Source organism: Carcharodon carcharias, assembly GCF_017639515.1.
Source record: "Carcharodon carcharias isolate sCarCar2 chromosome 27 unlocalized genomic scaffold, sCarCar2.pri SUPER_27_unloc_7, whole genome shotgun sequence".
Taxonomy (NCBI): domain Eukaryota; kingdom Metazoa; phylum Chordata; class Chondrichthyes; order Lamniformes; family Lamnidae; genus Carcharodon; species Carcharodon carcharias.
The window spans coordinates 351,089-373,037 of record NW_024470651.1 but is presented as its reverse complement, the minus strand read 5'-3'; the positions used below and the strand labels follow the sequence as shown (position 1 = coordinate 373,037).

The following is a 21,949-nucleotide window of genomic DNA, read 5'->3' as shown; positions in this document are numbered from 1 at the left end:
TCCTGAGGGGTCTAGACAGGGTGGATGTGGAGAGGATGTTTCCTCTTGTGGGAGAATCGAGAACTAGGGTTCACTGTTTAAAAAGACAGGGCCACCCATTTAAGGCAGAGATGAGGAGAATTTTTTTTCTCTCAAATGGTCGTGAATCTTCCCCAAAAGGCAGTGGAAGCAGAGTCACTGAATATTTTAAAGACAGAGGTAGATTGATTCTTGATAATCAAGGGGGTGAAAGGTTATCTGAGCTGGTTGCGAATGTGAATTTGAGGTTACAATCAGATCAACATGATCTTATTGAATGGTGGAGAAGGTTTGAGGGGCCGACTGGCCTATTCCTGATTTTAACTTGTGTGTAAATTGTGTGAAAGATATTAAAAAGGCTGGACACAACTTGTCTTTAACACAAAGTTAATTTACTTCACTTTAATCATCAATATTAACCCCTCTAACTGGGCTGGAGTTAATTAACATCAGCAGAAACAGACCCCAATGAAAATCATTCAGTCCTGGGTTTGAGTAAAATCCAATCAGTGTGGTTACTTGTGAGCTCACTGCTGTGTCAGCAGGTAGGATGACTGAGTGAATCCTTAACCATACTCGAGATGAGGTGAATAGTCTCTCCCCAGTGTGAAGTTGCCAGTGGACAGTGAGTTGAGATGATTTCCTCATGCCCACAGTGAGAGCACCTGAACAGTGTGAAACAGTTCCCGGGAACCCTTAAAGCACTCCCCACACTCTGGGCAATTAAAATGTCTCTTGTCATTGTGAACTTGCTGGTTTTTCAACAGGGTGGATGACTGAGTGAATCCCTTTCCACACTCGGAGCAGGTCTCTCCCACTGTGAGTGCGCTGGTGTTTAGTGAGGTCAGATGAATGTTTGAACCCAGTCCCACAGTGAGAGCACCTGAACGGTCTCTCGTCAGTGTGAACACGCTGATGGGACATCAGGTTCCAGGAACTTTTGTAGCCCTTCCCACAGTCTGGACATTTAAAAGGTCTCTCCCCAGTGTGAGTGCGCTGGTGGTTAGTGAGGTCAGATGACCACCTGAACCTACTCCCGCACTGAGAGCACTTGAATCGCCTCTGGTCTGTGTGAACACGTTGATGGTACATCACTTCACTGGAACTGTTATAGCACTTCCTGCAGTCTAGACATTTAAAAGGTTTCTCGTCAGTGTGAACTCACTGGTGTATCAGCTGGTTGGATAACTGAGTGAATCCCTTCCCACAATGGGAGCAGGTGAATGGCCTCTCCCCAGTGTGACTGTGTCGATGAGTTTCCAGCTCTGATGGGTAATAGAATCCCTTCCCACAATCCTCACACTTCCATGGTTTCTCCTTGTTGTGACTGCGCTTATGTTCTGACAGGCCAGACAATTGGCTGAAGCTTTGTCCACACACGGAACACGTGTACGGTTTCTTCCCACTGTGAACAATGTTTTTCCTTCCATGTTCAAAATCCAATGATATTCAGGTTACAATAAATTGGGTGACTCCGTCAAGTCCTGAGCTGATGTCTGGTTTGAGTTTCCCAACTGTAAATGCTCGTCTTCTAATCCCCTGTGAAACTGATTCAAAACAGAAAAAAGGGAGTGAGAGAGAACCCATAAAAACACAAAAGCAGGTTGTGAAATTGAGCTGAATGAATCTGGGAACTTGTGGGTCCGGCACTAGGAAAAAGTGACCATGAAAATTGCTGGGTTGTCATAAAAACCCAACTGGTTCACTAATGTCCTTCGGGGAAGGGAACCTGCCACCCGCTCTGGGCCTACACTAGACTCTGGGTGCTATGTGAGGAGCGAGGCTGAGAGAGATGGGAGTAGAAGGAATGAAGGAAAGGTATTTTATATATCTATAACTAGAAATAGTGTCCCAAACCCTTATCCACCACCAACTCGGACTAGGGTAGCAGGTGCATGTGAACACTATCACCTCCAAGTTCCCCTCCAAGTCACACACTATCCTGACTTGTCTGACATCCAATACTGGATGAACAGTAATTTCCTTCATTTAAACATTGGAAAGATTGAAGCAATTGTCTTCAGTCCCCAGGACAAACTCCACTCCCCAGACACTGACTCCATCCCTCTGCCTGCCAACTGTATGAGACTGAACCAGGCTGTTCACAACCATGGTGAAATATTTCACCTCAAGATGAACTTCCAACCACATATCTTTGCCTTCTCCAAGAGTGGGTTTCCATATATGAGGATACTGAGACCTCACACTGTATATTTTTTTAGAAAATAGATATAGATATCCTCATGGCTATTTCTAAAAATTTAAAAACTGGACAAGGACCTTTTAAAATGGCTGAAGCAGTCTGTGGCCCCTGAACAAAAGACTCTGTCTGACATTATCGGAGAAATTTGGAACTCGCTAACTCTGAGACATTCATGACATACTCCGGGCTGCACAGGCCAAATTCAAAGACAGCTATCCAAAGCCATCTGCATTTCATAACCCAGGCTGGCCAACAGGGTCCAACGGTCTGCTGAGACAATTCTTAATGATTGAGACATTTAACCATTTCAGGGACCCAGATAAGGGATACACATCCCTTGTCAAAGACAAAACTAATTGATGGGAGTCATTGGACATGGACCTCCAGCTTGTGTAACCAGTAATATTGCCCTGCTGCACTGATAAACCTCAGTCTGCCATTTTAACATCTACAAGCAGCAGACAGAAAAGGTGTTCTGCCCAAATTTAATACCAGACCACATCTACACTGTTTCTGCTGGAACATCTGTGCCTTTGTCTACAAGACTGATTCATCTCTGCATAGCTATCTCATCGCATGAAGTCAACTCCACCGGAAAAGTGAATTACACAGCATCGTTTTTCAACCTGCCGACCTCCATAAAGGAACACCTCACTGCACTTTGATTCCAGATTCTGGAACCCACATAAAATACTTGTTCTCTGTGGTCCCTGTCCTGTCAATCTTTTTTTCCTCCATCCCTTTTTTACTGTATGAATGCAAAGGAGCTACATTGCGATCACCACCCATGTTGTGGGTGTGTGCAAATGAACTAACCCTTTGAGCTTGTCCCATCTTGAGTTTGCTGTGGGGTTATTAATAGAAATTATAACATGTGAAAACCGAGGGTTGAAGAATACTTAGAAAGAGGGAAGCAAATCAAAAACACCTTTCTATTTACGAGCAGATGGTGAGAGAAATCAGTGTAGTTTAAATTATTCCCCTCCTGTCCCAAACACATCTCAGTAACATCATTTAACTTGGCCCTGTCTCAGCACATGTTTCTGAACTCACACCCATTCCTTTGTGGCCTCTAAACTTGACTGGCTGGCCTCCCACATTCAACCTTTGATGACCTGGAGTTTATCCAAATCTCTGTTGCCAGTATCCTCCGCACTGAGTCCCACTCACTCACCCATCACCCTGTCCTCACTGACCTACACAGGCTCCTGGTTAAACAGGAACTCAAATTTAAAATTCTCATCCTTCTTTTCAAACCCCTCTGTGACTTTGCTCTCCCCTATTTCCAGTCAAATAGATGTTTGAATCATTTTCCACAGACATACATACTTTCAGGTTCTGATGAATCGAGTGACTCTATCAGGTTTTGATCTGATGTTTGGTTTGAGTTACCCGCCTTCAAATCCTGTTCTTCTAATATCCTGTAAAAAAAATCATCCCTGTCAGTCCGCAAATAGAAATTGAGAAGAGACAAACATTTCTCTTGGTTTCAGTTTACTGTGGGTATATCCTCCCCTTCTAACCCCCTGTAAAAGGAGTTTCCAAAATCCATCCCTGTCAGTCCAGGATAGAAATTCACAACATTCTCTCCTCCTGCTACCTGGACCAGGATGACCGCGCATGCGCCCTGCTGCATTAACTCGGGCCTCCAGCCTGTTGACGCGGCCCTGCAGCTGTTACCGGCCCGTTCGGTGCTAACGGGCTCTATAGGCTCTTATTCAGCTTTTGAGGCCCCCACTGGGTGTTCATGAAGCCTCCCCACCCACCCCGCCACCTCCATTACCCTCCAAAACTTGGCCATTTCTCTCCGATTGCGGAATCCAAATTACCACCACCACCCTGCAGCTGCAGCACCCACACTGCGCATGCACCGTCGGTCACTATACTGCGCATGCTCTATTCTTGACTCCCCGGAGCGCCTGCGCAACCGGCTCATTGAGTGAGAATAAGGCACCTTCTATCGCGCCGCGAATCCTGGGTAAGATCACCGCCATTGAAATATGAAATATGATTCAATCGAAAATTATGTTATGAGATCCGCTTACGATTGGAGTAATAGGGTCAAGGTAGAAAATTATGAAATCAATTAATGCAGCAACCAAAGCACACGAACCTTCCAGCAGTTCTGTCCTGAGTGTAATTAACAGCAGAACAAACCCCTACAGTAAGATCTGAACTCATTGGAATCTCAAAAATTGGGGTGAACAAGTGAATTTTTCCCCCACATACGAAACATCTAACCTGTGTCTTGCCAGAGTGTACTAATTATGGATCAAATCCTTTGAACTTTTAAAGCTGGAGTTTTAACCGGTGCGGAGACTGAGTCACTTCCGTTCACCTCAGTTCACATACGTAAATTATCTGACTGGTCTCTTTCCATTGTGACTGTGCTGCTGTCTCAGTAAATGGGATGACTGAATGAATGTCTTCCCATTCATTCAGCTCGTATTTTCACAGTGGGAATTTACCCATGGGTCACCAGCTCACACATGGATCTCAAACCATTCTGGTAAGGAATTCCAGATTCTCAACTCTCTACATTGAAAGAAAAGCAAAACACTGCAGATGTTGGAAACCTGAAATTGAAACAGAAAATTCTGAAATTCTTATCACATTTGGCCACATATGTGGTGATAGAATCATCGTTTATATTTCAGGTCTATCACTTTGCATCAGACTGTATAACAGGAGAAAAATCAATGACAATGCTGTTAGGAAGGGAGTTCCAGGATTTTGAATCAGTAACAGTGGAGTAACGGCGATATAGTTCCAAGTCAGCATGATGTTTGAATAGAGGGGAACTTGCAGGTGGTGGTGGTGTTCCCAATGATCCACTTCCCTTGTCCTTAGTGGTGGTTGGCACACGGGTTTGGAAGGTGCTGTTGAATGAGCCTTGGTGAGTTGGGAATTGAATTAATAAATCTGGAATTGAAAGCTAGTCTCAGTAATGGTGCATTGAAGTTTTCTTCAATTGTCATGAAAACCCATCTAGTTCAGTAATATGTTTTAAGGAAAGAAATGTGCCGTCCCTACCCAGTCTGAACTACATGTGACTCCATACCCACAGCAATGTGGGTTTATTCTTAACTGCCCTCTGAAGTAACCGAGCAAGTCACTCTCATCAAGGGTAATTAGGGATGGAAAACAAATGCTGCACCTGACAGCGGCACCAAAATCCCATGAAAGAATATTTAAGAGTGAGCAATTGTCATTTTGTTTCATTTCATGTCGAACAGGGTGACATAACTGCTGTCTCATTAATTAAAGCCTCCACCTTTTACCTATTTAACCAGGTAACGTTAAGTAAGAGAAAACTGATTCAAAGTGATCCAAAATAATGCAGCTGCTGGAAATCCGATCTTAAAACAGAAAATATTGGAAATGCTCAGCGGTATCTCTGGAAATGGAAACAGATCGATTGTTCCAGGTTATTGATTTCTATCTAGTTATACAGTCCTGATGCAAAGTCACAGACCTGAAATATAAACTATTATTCTGTCCCACATATATTACCAAATGTGATAAGAATTTCAGAATTTTCTGTTTTAATTTCAGATTTCCAGCATCTGCAGTTGTTTTCCTTTTCTTTCAATGTGGATTGTTGCTATTTAATATCAAGGGCTGATGGTTAGTTTCTCTCTTGTTGGAGATATTCATTGTCTGGCACTTGTGTGGCGCCAATGTTACTTGCCGTTTGTCAGCCCAAGCCAGGATATTGTCAAGGTCTTGCTGCATTTGAACATGGGACTGCTTCAGTATCTGAGAAGTCGTGAATGTTGATGAACATTGTGCAATTATCAACGAACATCCCCACTTCTGATCTTATGATGAAAGGAAGGTCACCAATGAAGCAGTTGAAGATGGTTGGGCCGAGGACACTACCCTGAGGAACTCCTGCAGTGATGTCCTGGAGCTGAGATGACTGACTTCCAACAACCACAACCATCTTCCTTTGGGTTAGGTATGATTTCAACCAGGGAAGAGTTATCCCCCTGATTCCCATTGATTCCAGTTTTGCTATGGTTCCATAATGCCACATTTGGTCAAATGCAGCAATCATTACCAAATATCCGGTTGGAAATGGAACAAAAATGGAGCCCGGTTGGTGTCAGACTTGCCTTCTGGGTGTTTGTCTCCCCTGAGAGACAAACCTTGTGCTCTGTCACTCTCGGGGTATATGTCTCTGTGTGTTCCTCTGTGTGTGTCAATGTGGTTCAGTTCCACATTTTTACCAATCTAAACATTAACTCATTCATCGTGTATTTGCACATTAACATTGTACAAAGTAAAAAGAGCAGTGTTAAAACATACAAGAGGAGACTTATCTCATTGTTTATTTATATCAGAGGAGACTGACCATATGACCATAAGACGAGGGAGCAGAAGTAGACCATTTACCTGATCGAGTCCGCTCCACCATTCGATGAGATCATGACTGATCTGATAATGCTCAACTCCACTTTCCTGCCTTTTCCCCATAATCCTCGATTCCTTTACTGATTAAAAGTCTGTCTATCTCAGTCTTGCATAAATTTAATGACCCAGCCTCTAGAGCCCTCTGCGGTAAAGAATTCTGCAGATTCACTCCCCTCTGAGAGAAGAAATTCCTCCTCATCTCTGTTTTAAATGGGCAACCCCTTACTCTGATATTATTCCGTCTGGTCCTCGACTCTCACACAAGGGGGAACAACCTCTCAGCATCTACCCTGTCAAGCCCCCTAAGAAACTTAAATGTTTCAATAAGGTCACCTCTCATTCTTCTAATCTCCAATGAGTACACGCCCAACCTACTCAACCTCTCGTCATAAGAAAATCTCTCCATACACGGGATCAACCCAGTGAACCTTCTCTGGACTGCCTCCAATGCTATTGTATCTTTCCTTAGATATGGGGATCAAAACAGTTCACAATATACTTGGCATTGTCTAACTAATGCCTTGTAAAGTTTTAGCAAGACTTCCCCTTGTTTTATATTCCATTCTCTTTGAAATAAATGCCAACATTCCAATTACCTTTTGAACTTGTGTGCTAGCTTTTTGTGATTCATACACGAGGACCCCCAAATTCCTCTGTGCTGCAGCTTTCAGCAGTCCTTCTCCATTTAAATAATATTCAGCTCCCCTATTCTTCCTGCCAAAGTGCATAAACTCACATTTTCCCGCATTATATTCCAGCTGCCAAGTTTTTGCCCACTCACTTAACCTGTCCATATCCCTCCGTACTCTTTCTGTCATCCACACCACTTGCCCTCCCAACTATTTTTGTGTCGTCCACAAACTTGGTGATAGTACATTCATTTCCCTCATCCAAGCCATTAATATATTTTGTAAATAATTGTGGCCTAATCACTGATCACTGTGGCACTCCACTAGTTGCAGGTTGCCATTCTGAAAATGCCCCCACTTATCCTAACTCTCTGTGTTCCATTAGTTGGCCAATCCTCTATCCATACTAATATACTACCCCCAAACCATGGACTCTTACCTTATTAAGTAGTCTTATGTGTGGTACCTTATTGAACGCCTTTTGGAAATCTAAACATATTACATCTACTGGTTCCCCTTTATCTATCCAGCTTGTTTCATCCTCAGATAATTCTAATAAATTTGTCAGGCATGATTTCCTCATCATGAAGCCATGTTGACTCGGCTCGATTATATTATATATTTTTTAATACTCTACAATTACATCCTTTTAATAGACTCCAACTTTTTCCAAATAGCAAATGTTTATCTCACTGGCCGATAGTTATCTGCCTTTTGTCTCCACCCCCTTTTGAATAAGGGTGTCACACTGGCAATTTTCCAATCCTCTGGTACTTTTCCAGAATTTAAAGATCTTGGAGGATTACTTCCAGTGCATCCATTATCTCTTTAGCTATCTCCTTTAATATTCAAGGATGCAACCCATAAGGTCCAGGTTTCCTATTGGCTTTTAGCTCCATTAGTTCCACTAGAACTTTTTCTCTTGTGATAGTTATTGTACCTAGTTCCTCAGCCCCACGACTCCACACCCCCATACTTTTAGCTCTTGATTATTTAGTATTTTTGGCATGCTATTAGTGTTTTCTACCCTGAAGACTGATGCACAGTATTTATTCAACTCCTCTGCCATTTCCTGGTTCCCCATTATTATTTCCCCAGCTTCATTCTCTAAGGAGCTGAGCTCACTTTGGCCTCTCTCTTCCTTTTAATCTATTTAAATAAACTCTTACAGTCAGTTTTTATATTACTTGCTAGTTTATCCTCAAAGTTAATTTTCTCCCTCTTTGTTATTTTAGGTCATCTTTTGTTGTTTTTTAAAACTTTTCCAATGCTCTGGTTTACCATTAATCTTTGCCACATTGTATCTTTCAGTTACTAACTGCCCGTATGCTACAAAGCGGAGGATGATTGAAATTTTCACTGAGCAACATTTAAACAGACACTGAGTCCTTGTGGTCGAGTGGTTAAGGCAATGGACACATCAAGAGAATGAATTTGTAAATACAAATAGTCCAAATGGAAATCCCTCGGACATCTAGAAAGGAGAAGGCTGAGAGATGACCTGATAGAAATAGGATGCTTTGTTTCGTCAGGGATTCGAGGTGAAATTTATTCACTCAGCTGCAGATTTATATCAGCTGAACCTGCATCAAACAAACAATGAAATGTCTAGAGATATAGGAAGATTCTACATTGAGATGGAATTCTTAAGATCAGATTTTGTCATCTGCTGAATCAGCATTTTTATCAAACTCTCTCTGTCATTAGATTACAACAGTGACTACACTTTTCAAAAAGATTTCATTGACTCTAAAGCGCCTCCCATTGTCCTGAGTTGGTGAAAGACTCTGTTTAAATGTAAGTCTTTCTTTCTCTTCTTTCTTTCTGTCTGACAAACTAAGTTAACAATCGTATGGAATGGTGAAGCGTATCTGTTCCTTTCAGGTTTACCTCACTCTCTGTCTCTATCTGTCTCTCTATGTCTCTCTATATCAGCCTCGGTCTCTTTCACTCTCTCAGTCTCTCTGTCTGTGTTTCTATCTCTGTTGACTCTTGTGCTCTTTGTTCCCTCTATTCACTCGCTTTCTTTGTGCAACCAAGATTCACTGGATTGATTCCTGAGATGAGGCGGTTGTCCTAGGAGGAACGATTAAGTGAGATGAGTCTGTTCTCTCTGGAGTTTCGAATAATGAGAGGTGATCTCATTGAACAGTCTGACATTCTGAGCCAGCTTGACAGAGAACATGCTGAGAGGCTGTTTCCCCCTGGCTGGAGCGTCAAGAACTGAGCTCAGATTCTCCAGATAATGTGTCAGCCATTTAGGACTGAGGTGAGGAGACATTTCTTTACTAAAAGGCTTGTGAATCTTTGGAATTCTGTAGCCCAGAGTTCTGTGGATCCTCGGTTGCTGAGTATATTGAAGGCTGAGGTGGATAGATTTTTGGACTTTAAGGGAATGAAGGGCTATCAGGATTGGGTGGGAAATTGGTGTTGAGGCTGGGGATCTGACATGATGTTAGGACCTAGTGGAGGAGGCTCGAGGGGGCTTATGGCCAATTCCTATTTCATTTTTGATGTTTTCAATGTTCCATCTCAGTGGAAATATCATCAAAGCAATGGGAAACAGCAGGTTGAGAGAGGTAGCCTGGCAGAACGGCCTCAGGCGCTGGATTCAGGTTCCAGTCTCTGTGGAACCGCTGCCAAAGTTATAGGTGGTTCACCTATAACTTTGAGTGCCCTCTTCTGACGAAAAAGTGCCAGTTCAAAGTGAATGCGGGCGTGTATTGGGTTTCATTTTAACTGGGAGAAGGAGGAGAGGCAGTACAAATACTAATTGATTTTGTGAGAATGTACAGTAGTGAAAGTAATTGAGTTGCTCTTCCAGAGAGCCAGCATGGACACAATAGGCCGAACGCCCTCCTTCTCTGCTGCAGCCATCTATGCTTATATAGAAATAATTTTAACCTATCCATAGGGTTGGTCGTTGTGGCCGAGTGATTAAGGTGATGGAGTCCAAATCCATTTGGGTTTCCACTTCTCATTATTCCTGGTTTTAGCTCTGTGTCTACAGAGGTAATTATCGGTTACATTGAATCAACTCCATCCAGAAACTCTGGATTTTTCCTATCTCCGTTCATTGATGAAAGCATTCACAAAATGTCCAGTCGGAAATGGAACAAAAGCGGAGCCAGGTTTGGTGAAATGCTTGCTCTCAGGTTGTTTGTCTCTCCTTAGACAAACGGTTGCCTTCTGTCACTCTTAGTATAAATGCCTGTGTGTGTGTCAATGTGGTTCAGTTCCCGAGGGGTTGAACACATTTTTACCATCATTAACTTTATTCACATTAGTTGTGCAGCTCCATATCAAAATGTTACAGAGAAAAATATCAGGATGAAAGATGCAAGAGGAGTTTACAATGATTGGAAGGAGGTGCAGCTAAGAAGTGGAAGATTGAGTGAGAAGTTTTCTGTTCATTTAACACGAGATTTGGAACCAGATCTGGGAGATATTTGTGTCGGTGTAAATAATAAAATCTCCCCGATTATTGCTATATCTTTCCTTTCACCAGCATCTCTATAGTCAGTGATTTGCAGCCTATCGGAGCCCTTCTCTCATTCCCTATCTCCATCTCTGTGTTTGTTCTCGACCTTTTGCACGGATGACATTTTCCAACTCTGATGCAAAACTCAAGCTCTCACTCCACTGATTCTGGCAGAGCTAATAATTTTAATCAGGAAATAATTCGAGCTCATTTTACGAGCTTGTATCATTCGCTAAACGGAAATCAAACCCAGGCCACAGCAGTAAAAGTACCGAATCATAACAACTAGACCATCAGGGAAACTGCTGACAAGCCTTACAACCTGGCTTATCCATGCTACCTGTGCCTTCTATTTTCATTTCCGACCCTTTTCACCAGAAACATTTTCATAAGAACATAAGAAATAAGAGCAGGAGTCGGCCATTCGGCCCCTCTAGCCTGCCCTGCCATTCAATAAAATCACGGCTGATCTGCTCCAGGCCTCAACTCCTCTTTCGTGGCAGCTCCTCATAGCCCTCAACTTCCCAATATTTTAAAAATCAATCTACCTTCTATTTAAATGCTATCAGTGATCTAGCCTCCACAACTCTCTGGGGTAGAGAATTATAGACATTCACTGCCTGAATTCACTACTCTGAAGAACGAAGTTCCTTCACATCTCAGTTTTAAATGAACGTCCCCTTATTCAGTAACTATGTCCCCTAGTTCGAGATTTCCCACTAGTGGAAATATCTTCTCAACATCTACCCTGACAAGCCCCCTCAGAATCGTGTACGTTTCAATAAAATCACCCCTCATTCTTCTAACTCTAATGAATAAAGGCCTAACCTGTTTCGCCGTTCTTGATAAGTCAACCCCTTCACCCCAGGAATCAACTGATGAATCTCTTTTGAACTGCCTCCAATGCCAGTATATCCTTTCATAATTACGGGGACCAAAACTATGCATATACTCCAGGTGAGGCCTCACCAACAACTTGTACAGTTGTAACAAGAATTCCCTATTTTTAAACTCCCACCTCCTAGCAATACAGGCCAAAATTCTATTTGCCTTCTTAATAACTTGCTGCACCTGCATGCTAACTGTTTGTGTTTTGTGCACAGGAACAACCAGATCCTGCACTTTTTTGACGTCTGTCTCCATTTAAATAATAGCCTGCCTTTTGATTTTTCCTACTAGTGCATGACCTCACACTTTCCTACATTAAACTCCATCTGCCAAGTTTTTACCTTCTCACGCAATTTGTCTCTCTCCGATTGCAGATTCCTTATGTTCTCATCACAACATGCCCTCCCACCTATTTTTGTATCGTCAGCAAATACATTACACTTTTCCCCCTCCTCCAACTCATTAATATAGATAGGAAATTATTGAGGCTCTAGGACTAATCCTTGCGGCACTCCAATAGTTGCATCTTTCCAACATTAAAAATACCCATTAATCTCGAATCCCTGTCTTCTGTGTGTTAACCAATCCTCAATCCATGCTAATACATTATCCCCAATACCATGAGCTCCTATCGTGTGCAATAACCTTTTATGTGGTGCCTTATCAAATGCTTCTGGAAATCCAAATACACTACATCTACCGGTCCCCCTTTATCAATTCTGTTTGTTATATCCTCAAAGAACTCGAGCAAGTTTGTCAAACATGATTTCCCTTTCACAAACCCACATTGACTCTGTTTTATTGTGTTATTTCTAAATAATTGTGTTATCATTTCTAAACGTCTTGCTATTTCTTCCTTAATAATGGATCTTTTATCGAAACTGGAGGAATTTAGAGATGTAATTGTTTACAGATAAGTTTAGAGTCAGGAAAAAGAGACGGGGGGTGGGGGCTGGGGAGTGGTGAGTTGAGGAAGAAAGAACAAATGGATTTGTGATAGGATGATTGCCATGATTAAATGACAAAAGGGTTGATGGTGCGAGGCAACATTGGGTGATAAGAGACAATGAATTAAACTAATGGGACAAATGAAGAAACAAAAGGCAGGACCAGAGGAGGGACACATGGTAACATCAGAAACATTAGCAGCACCTACTGTCTGAAAAAAGGGGATTGATGGTTATGATCTGAAATTGTTGAAATAAATGTTGAGTGTGGAAGGTTGTAAAGTGTCTAATCAAAGATGAGCTGCTGTTCCTTGAGCTTCCATTGAGCTTCATTGGAACAGTGCAGGAGGTCAAGGACAGAGAGGTCAGGGTGGGAGTGGGTGGAAAATTAAACTGGTAAATGACCAGGAGCTCAGGATCACAATGAAAGGTGATATTCCACAAAACAGTTACCCAATGGTATTTAGTATCCTAAGCGTAGAGGAGAGCGCATTGTGAGCAGTGAATACACGATACTGATTTACAATAAGCACAAGAAAATCACTATGAACTATGTTTCTCTCTCCACGGAAACTACCAGATCTGCTGAAAATTCCAGCATTTTCTGTTTTCATTTCAGATTTACAGCACCTGCTTTTTGATAACTGTAGATGGTTCAGAATGTAGAAGTTGTTATCAGAAGGGGTTGAGATCCCAGTGTTAGCTCAAAACTTATGGGTGAAATCACACTGTAAAATGATCATTTACCGTTTGCTGTCAAGATGGAATTTAGATGTTCTGTGTATCGGAAGGAAAATCACTTGCTCATATTGCCTGCTGAGACTCTAGTGAGTTCACATCAAAACGTAGGGGATTGTTCTTCTGTTGTTTACACTCGGGACAGAACTATGGACATGTGCACTTTGTTTGTCATATCAATTGGCTTAATAACGTTATAACGTGGCCCTGTGACTCCAATCGTCATCGGATCACAAATATTTTTTTTGTTCAAAAAATAAGGACTTTCAATGGCGGCGGCGCTACCCAGCATTCAAAGGGGAGCAGAATGTGCCCTATCTTCATGACAACAGTTCGGTGCGCGTGCGCATTGGAGAGTATGTTTGGAGCATGCGCATTGCGGTCTGTTCCATGAACATGCGCAGTACTGGTCTTGTGACTGAAGTTGCTCAGAGCTGGTGAGAGACTATCGTGTGGAGCAAACTAATAGAGTTAGTGGGTGTGTGAGGAGGAATGGAGCCAGCGGAGTGGGCAGGGAGGCTTCAGTAAGACACAGTACAAGCTGCAGACCCCAAATAACAAGGTACCGGTCTTGTGTTTGCAGAGAACAGGCCGAAAAAATCTGGATTTCTCCCTTAGCCAGGCCCGGGGTAACGGGCGCCATCTTTATAGGGGGCAATGTGCAGCACGGCGCATGCGCGGTCATCCTGGTCCAGGTAGCAGGAGGAAAGAAAAAAAACAAAAAAACTGCGGATGCTGGAAATCCAAAACAAAAACAGAATTACCTGGAAAAACTCAGCAGGTCTGGCAGCATCGGCGGAGAAGAAAAGAGTTGACGTATCGAGTCCTCATGACCCTTCGACAGAACTAGCGTTCGAGGAAAGAATGTTGTGCATTTTTATCCTGGCCTGACAGAGATGGATTTTGGAAACTCCTTTTACAGAGGGTTTAGAAGGGGAGGATTTACAGACAGTAAACTCAAACCAAATGAAATGTTTGCTTTTTCTCAATATCTGTCCTGGACTGACAGGTTGGATTTTGGAAACTCCTTTTACTGGGGGTTAGAAGAGAAGGATTTACAGATGGGAAAGTTAAGCCAAACATCACATTAAGATCTGACAGTCACTCGATTCATCAAGACCTGGATCCTCCTTTTCTAATGTTCTGTACAAACTGTTTCCCAAACCTGTCACTGTCAGTCCAAGATAGAAATTCAGGACCTGGATATTATTGGTCTCTGAGTGTAAGCATTGAGTGCCAGGTCATCAACACTCATATTCTTCCTCGCACCCCCCATACCTCTTGGCCAAAATCTGAAATCTCTGTCCCATTTACATTCTGACCCTTTTACAATCAGTTGATAGGAACTGCTTTTCTTTACCTACCTTTTCTAACCTATCATAGTCAAACATGATTTACTCTTCATAAAACCATGCTGACTCTGATGGATTGCATTTTGACTTTCCAAATGCCCCATTCCTACTTCCTTAATAATGGATTCCAACAATTTCCCAATTACAGACATGAAACTAACTGATCTATAATTTCCTACTTTCTGCCCCCCTCCCAATTTTTGAATAGGGGCGTTATATTAGCATTTTTCCAATCCACTGGAACCTTTCCAGAATTCAGGGTATTTTGGAATATTATAGCCAATGCATCCCCTATCTCCGCTGTCACTCCCTTTAAGATCCTGGGATGTGTTTTTTCCATCATGCTATGATCACTCTACCCTAGAGGATCCTTTACTATGAGATCATTAATCAATCCCTTCTCATTACACAAAAGCAAATCCAGAATAGCCTGCTCCCTGGTTGGTTCCACAACATATTGCTCCAAGAAACAATCTCTAATACACTCTATGAACTCTCCCTCAAGGCTACCCTTGCCAATTTGATTACTCCAGTCTATATGCATATTAAAATCACTCATGATTATTGCCGTGCTTTTCTTACATGCTCCCAGTATTTCCTGGTTTACACTGTGCCCTACTGCTAAATTACTGTTTGGGGACTTATAGATTACACCCACCCGGGACTTCTTTCCCTTGCTATTTCTTATTTCTACCCAGACTGACTCTACATCTAGTTCTCCAGTGCCTATATCATTCGTCACTATAGCACTAATCTCTTCCTTTATGAACAAAGCTACACCACCTCCTTTTCTTTCCTGCCTATCCTTCCGAAACACTGAGTACCCTTGGATGTTCAACTCCCAAACCTGTTCTCCCTGTAACCACATCTCAGTAATCACCACCAAATCATACCTATTTATCTCTATTTGCGCTGTTAACTCATTAGTTTTATTCCAAATGCTATGTGCATTCAGATACAAAGCCTTTAAGTTTGTCCTATTGTCAATTTTCCCTACTCCTTATATGTTTCTTTGGTGCAGTGTGGCGTTCACACACTCTGTCCCTTCCTTTCACTTTTTGATAGCAATCAGCCTCGTCCCTAAGCTGCACTCTTACCCTCTCCTTAAACTTTGATTTATATTTCCATACAACTGAACCCTCCCTCCCACTATTTAGTTCAAAGCCCTATCTACAACACTAGTTATGTGATTCGTCAGGACACTGATCCCAGCATGACTCAAGAGGATCCCGTCCGAATGGAATAGCTCCCTCTTTCCCCAGTACTGGTGCCGATGTCCCATGAATTCAAACCCAGTTCTCCCACACCAATCTTTGAGCCACGCATTTACCTGTTTAATCTTATTGACCCTGTGACAATTAGCTCATGGCTCAGGTAGTAATCCGGAGATTGTTATCTTTTTGGTTCTGCATTTTAATTTAGCTCCTAGCTGCTCATATTCCCTCAGCAGAACCTCTTTCCTCGTTCTACTTATATCATTGGTACCTACGTGGACCACGACAACTGCATCTTTCCCCTCCAACTCCAAGTTCCTTTGCAGTTCAGCTGAGATATCCTTAATCCTGACACCAGGTAGGCAACACAGCCTTCGGGACCCACGATCCTGGCCATAGAGAACAGTATCTATTCCCCTAACTATTCTGTCCCTGATTACAACTACATTTTTCTTTTCTCCTCCCACTTGAATGGCTCCCTGTACCATGGTGCTATGGTCAGTTTGCTCATCCTCCCTATAGTCCCCGCTCTCGTCCACACAGGGAGCAAGAATCTTGAACCTGTTGGGTAAGGGCAAGGGCTGAGCTCCTACAGTGCTACTTCCTGGATCCCTCTACCTGCCTCACTCATAGTCACACCCTCCTGTCCCTGACCACTGGCCGAATTTAAGGTAGTTAATCTAAGGGGTGTGACTGTCTCCTGAAACACAGTGTCCTGGTAACTCTCCCCCTCCCTGATGTGTCGCAGTGTCCGAAGCTCAGACTCCAGCTCATCAACTCTGAGCCGAAGTTCCTCGAGCAACCAACATTTGCCACAGGTGTCACTAGGAACCACAATGGGGTCCACCAGCTCCCACATCATGCAGCTACAACACATCGCCTGGCCCTGCATCTCTATTTTATTTAATTCATTTTTAAATTAGTTTTTAAATTTCCTCCTGGTCTTTAGTTTACCAATCTGTAAAATGTTTCTCCTATTTACCTTTAATCTGAAAGCAAGTTAGAATAGAAATTCAAAATACACTTTTTAAAATCAATTGGAACACACACTCTCTGCTGAGTTGAAGCTGAAGTGTTAGGCCTCCGATCCTGGGGCCCTGTCAACACCTTTAAGCTGAAATCAACTTCAAATAGGTAGTTCAAACTAGCAGTTACTTACCAACTAATGAACTTACAGTTTTCCGGTGATGCCACTCTTTGTTTTTCACTCGGCAACGGTGACTGCAGAGGGCACTCTTCTTGCTCTCTCCTTTAGCTGCTGCTGACTGCCTATTCCTGGGTCCTCCTATCACTCTCTCCTCTAGCTGCTGCTGACTGTCTGTCCCATAGTCCTCCTCTCGCTCTCTCCTCTAGGTGCTGCTGACTGCCTGTCCCAGAGTCCTCCTCTCGCTCTCCCCTCTAGGTGCTGCTGACTGTCTATCCCAGAGTCCTCCCCTCGCTCTCTCCTCTAGGTGCTGCTAGCTGCCTGTCCCAGGGTCCTCCTCTTGCATTCTCCTCTAGGTGCTGCTGACTGCCTATCCCAGGGTCCTCCTCTCGCTCTCTCCTCTAGGTGCTGCTGACTGCCTGTCCCAGGGTCCTCCTCTCGCTCTCTCCTCTAGGTGCTGCTGACTGCCTGTCCCAGAGTCCTCCTCTCGCTCTCTCCTCTAGGTGCTGCTGACTGCCTGTCCCAGGGTCCTCCTCTCGCACTCTCCATCAGATGCCTTCTTGAAATCCAAGTGCAGTATGCCTACAGCCTCCCCTTTATCCACTGTGCATGTTATTCCTTCAAAAAACTCTAATAATTTGTTTAAACATGACTTTCCTTTTACAAAACCATGGTGACTCTTCCTGACTGCCTTGAGCTCTTCTAAGTGCTCAGCTATAACCTCTTTAATGATCAATACTAATAACTCTCCACAACAGAAGTCAAGCTAACTGGCCTATAGTTTCCTGTTTTCTGCCTCCCTCCGTTCTTGAATAGAGGGTTTTTTTTGGTACTTTCCAATCTGATGGAACCTTTCCAGAATCTAGCAAATTTTGGAAAATTAACACTGACTACCTCATTAGCCACCTCTTTTAAGACCCCAGGATGTAGTTCATTGGGTCCCAGAGACTTGGCAGCCTGCAACTCCATCAATTTGCTCAGTAACATTTCCCCAGTGATTTCAATTTCACCAAGTTCCTTTCTCCTATTCACCTCCTGATTTGCAGCGATTACTGGAGTGTTTTTGTATCCTCTATATTGAACACAGAAACAAAATATTTGTTCACCTCTTCCACCATTTCCTTTTCTACTATTAACTCCCCATTGACTCTCTCTGGAGGACCAACACTGACTTAACTCACTCTTTTCCTTTTTAAGTATCTGAAGAAACTCTTGCTATCCATTTTTAAATTTCATACTCTAATCTCTTTCTCCTGATAAACCTTTTAGTCATTCTCTGTTGTTCTTTATATTCTGTCCAATCATCTGTCCTGCCACTCATCTTTGTGATATGCTTTTTCCTTAAGTTTGATGCTTCCCTTAACTTCTTTAGTAAACCACAGATGTTGGGTCCTCCCCTTAGAATTGTTCATTATTGTAGCAATGTACTTATTCTGAATACTCTGAAGTATCCCCTTAAATGTCTGCCACTGCTTCTCTATTGATCTATTCTCTAGCCTAGTTTCCCAGTTCACTTCAGCTAGCTCAGCTTTCATCCCCACATTGTTGCCATTATTTAGGTTTAAGATACTAGCCTTTTTAGTATTTGTATAGCACCTTTTGTGTAACAGAATGCTCCAAGTTGTTTCACAGGAGTGTTTCAAGAAACATTTGAGAACGAACCACATGAAGAGATATCAGGGCAGATTAACAAATGTGCAGCTGAAAAGGTAAATTTTAAGGATTATCTTAAAGGAGGAAAGTGAGGTGGAGAAGTTTATGGAGGAAATTTCAGAGTTCATGGTCTTGGCAGCTGAAGACGTGGCCACCAAAGGTGGAGGAATTAAATTTGGGAATGCTCAGGAGGTCAGAATTCCAGGAGCGCAGACATCTCAGAGGGCTGTGAGGCTGGAGGAGATTAGAGAGATAGGGAGGGAAAGACCAAGGAGAGATTTGAAAACAAGGATGAGAATTTTAAAATTTAGGTTCTCCTTATCCCAGGGCCTTTGTAGGTCAGTGAGCACAGGGGTGATGGGTGAACAAGACTTGGTGTGAGTAAGCACATGGGCAGCAGAGTTTTGGATGACCTCAAGATTACAGGGAGGGTGAATGTGGGAGACCAGCCGGGAGTGCGTTAGGATAGTTAAGTCTAGAGGTAACAAAAGAATGGATGAGAGTTTCAACAGCAGATGAGCTGAGACTGGGATGGAGTCGGGCGATGTTACTGAGGTGGAAATAGGCGGTCTTGGTGATGATGTAGATATATGGTTGGAAGCTCCTCTTGGGGTGAAATATTTCACCATGGTTGTGAACAGTCTGGTTCAGTCTCAGACAGTTGTCAGGGAGAGGGATGGAGTCCGTGTGTGGGGAATGGAGTTTGTAGCGGGAACTGAAGACAATGGCTTCAGTCTTCCTAATATTTAACGAGGAAATTTCTGTTCACCCAGTACTGGATGTCAGACAAGTTAGGCTGGTGTATGACTTGAAAGGGAACTTGAAGGTGATATTGTTCACATACACCTCCTACCCTGGTCCTTCTGGAGTGAAGAGGTTGAGGGTTCGGAAGATTCTGTCAAAGTTCTGGTTGAATTGGAGATGATAAAATCCATTTGCTTTACCGAATGACTCTGCCATCTCTCTCCCTCCCTCTCTCTCCCTCCCTCTCTCTATCTCTATTTTCTCTCTGAGAGGCCAGAGTCTTGTGTGGGTCCAGACTGGGTGGCAGGTTCCCTTCCCTGAAGGACATTAGTGAACCAGTTGGGTTTTTATGACAATCCAGCAGTTTTCATGGTCACTTTTTCCTCGTGCCGGCCCCACAAATTCCCAGATTCATTCAGCTCAATTTCACAACCTGCCTTTGTGTTTTTGTGGGTTCTCTCTCACTCCCTTTTTTCTGTTTTAAATCAATTTCACAGGGTGTTAGAAGGGGAGGATTTGCAGTCTGGAAACTGAAACCAAACATCACATCAGGATCTGATGCAGTCGCCCAATTTATCAAAACCTGAATATCATTGGATTTTGAACATGGAGGGAAAAAGCACTGTTCACAGTGGGGAGAAACCGTACACGTGTTCTGTGTGTGGACGAGGCTTCAGCCGATCATCTGACCTGGCAGGACATAAATGCAGTCACACTGTAGAGAAACCATGGAAATGTGGGGACTGTGGGAAGGGATTCAAATACCCATCTGAGCTGGAAAAGCATCAGCGCAGTCACACTGGGGAGAGACCATTCACCTGCTCCACATGTGGTAAAGGATTCACTCAGTCATCCCACCTGCAGAAACACCAGCGAGTTCACACTGATGAGAGACCTTTTAAATGCCCAGACTGTGGGAAGTGCTATAAAAGTTCCGGGGAACTGATGTTCCATCAACGTGTTCACACTGACGAGAGACCATTCAGATGCTCTCACTGTGGGACTGGGTTCAGGCGATCATCTCAACTCAGTGATCATCAGCGAGTTCACACTGATGAGAGATCATTCAGGTGCTCTCAGTGTGGGACTGGGTTCAATACATTATCCAGCCTCACTGTGCACCTGAGGATTCACACTGGGGAGAGGCCATTCACCTGCTCTCAGTGTGGGAAGGGATTCACTCAGTCATCCCATCTGCTGGCACACCAGCGAGTTCACACTGAGGAGAGACTTTTCAAATGCCCAGACTCTGGGAAGTTCTGGGAGCGAATGTGCCATCAACGTGTTCACACTGATGAGAGACCATTCAAGTGCTCTTACTGCGGGACTGGGTTCAGGACATCATCTCAGGTCACTGTACACCAGCAAATTCACACTGGGGAGAGGCCATTCACCTGCTCCGAGTGTGGGAAGGGATTCACTACCTCATCCCACCTGCTGAGACACCAGCGAGTTCACAAGTAACTGTAGTGATTGGATTTTGCTGTTAATCACATCCAGACTGAACCATATTCTTTGGGGTCTGTTTCTGCTGATGTTCATCGACTCCTAATATACTGGATGAAGTTAAATAAATCAGCTTTTTGTTAAATACAGTGTGTGTTGAATCTGTTGAACATCTCTGTTAGTTCATTTTGAAGGGCTCTCCTCCCCTGTCTCCTCCACCTTCACCTCCAACAACAAGTGTGAGGAGCTCATGGAGCTTCTTTGTCACTAAGATTGAGACAATCCGATCAGCTGTCTCTGCTGCTTCCCTCCCTTCCACTAGCCCACCGGGACAAACTGTCTCTAAAGATCCTCCTTGTCTGAGCCCTGAACCCAGATCTTTCTCCAGTTTCTCTCCCATCTCCCCTCCTGCCCTCTCAGTGTTCATCTTGTCCATGAGACCCACCTCTTGCTCCATCGACCCTATTCCCGTGACAATGTTGATCACACAACTTCCCCATGTTTGAAGACATGGTTACCGGTTCTCTCTGTTCAGGTGCTGTTCTTTGCCTCAAATCTGCCATCACCAGCCCTCCTCAATAACAAACCTTTGATCCCAACATTCTTGCAAATAACTGCCCCATCTCCAACCTCCCTCTTCTCTCTACACTGTTGGAGCATGCTGTCACCTCCCAAATACTAGGATTGTCAGTGTGAACAGGGAGGGATGTGTTTGGAGACAGGATGTCCCAGTTCTCCACCCTGGGATTCTCAGTATGAACAGGGTGGGATGTGTTTGGAGACAGGATGTCCCAGTTCCCCACCCTGGGATTCTCAGTGTGAACAGGGTGGGATGTGTTTGGAGACAGGATGTCCCAGTTCTCCATCCTGGGATTCTCAGTGTGAACTGGGTGGGATGTGTTTGGAGACAGGATGTCCCAGTTCCCCACCCTGGGATTCTCAGTGTGAACAGGGTGGGATGTGTTTGGAGACAGGATGTCCCAGTTCCCCACCCTGGGATTCTCAGTGTGAACAGGGTGGGATGTGTTTGGAGACAGGATGTCCCAGTTCTCCATCCTGGGATTCTCAGTGTGAAC

The 21,949-nt window shown here is 43.5% G+C and overlaps 1 protein-coding gene and 1 long non-coding RNA gene across 2 annotated transcripts in view; one reads left to right on the top strand and one right to left on the bottom strand.

Moving 5' to 3' along the window:
* Nucleotides 1–20,492, top strand: part of LOC121273968 (zinc finger protein 239-like) — a gene marked incomplete at its 3' end in the record, with an annotated part of 75,005 nt that extends 54,513 nt beyond the window's left edge. Inside the window, exon 3 of the mRNA XM_041181107.1 lies at nucleotides 20,048–20,492. Within this exon, the coding sequence (XP_041037041.1) occupies nucleotides 20,048–20,492 (445 nt within the window). The remainder of the gene's footprint in view (nucleotides 1–20,047) is intronic.
* LOC121273969 lies at nucleotides 420–4,096 on the bottom strand. The gene is made up of 3 exons (XR_005942140.1): nucleotides 4,005–4,096; nucleotides 3,551–3,642; nucleotides 420–1,565 (listed from the first exon to the last, which is right to left on the bottom strand). It is a non-coding gene; the product is annotated as an uncharacterized LOC121273969 (long non-coding RNA).
* Nucleotides 20,493–21,949: the final 1,457 nt, after the last annotated feature.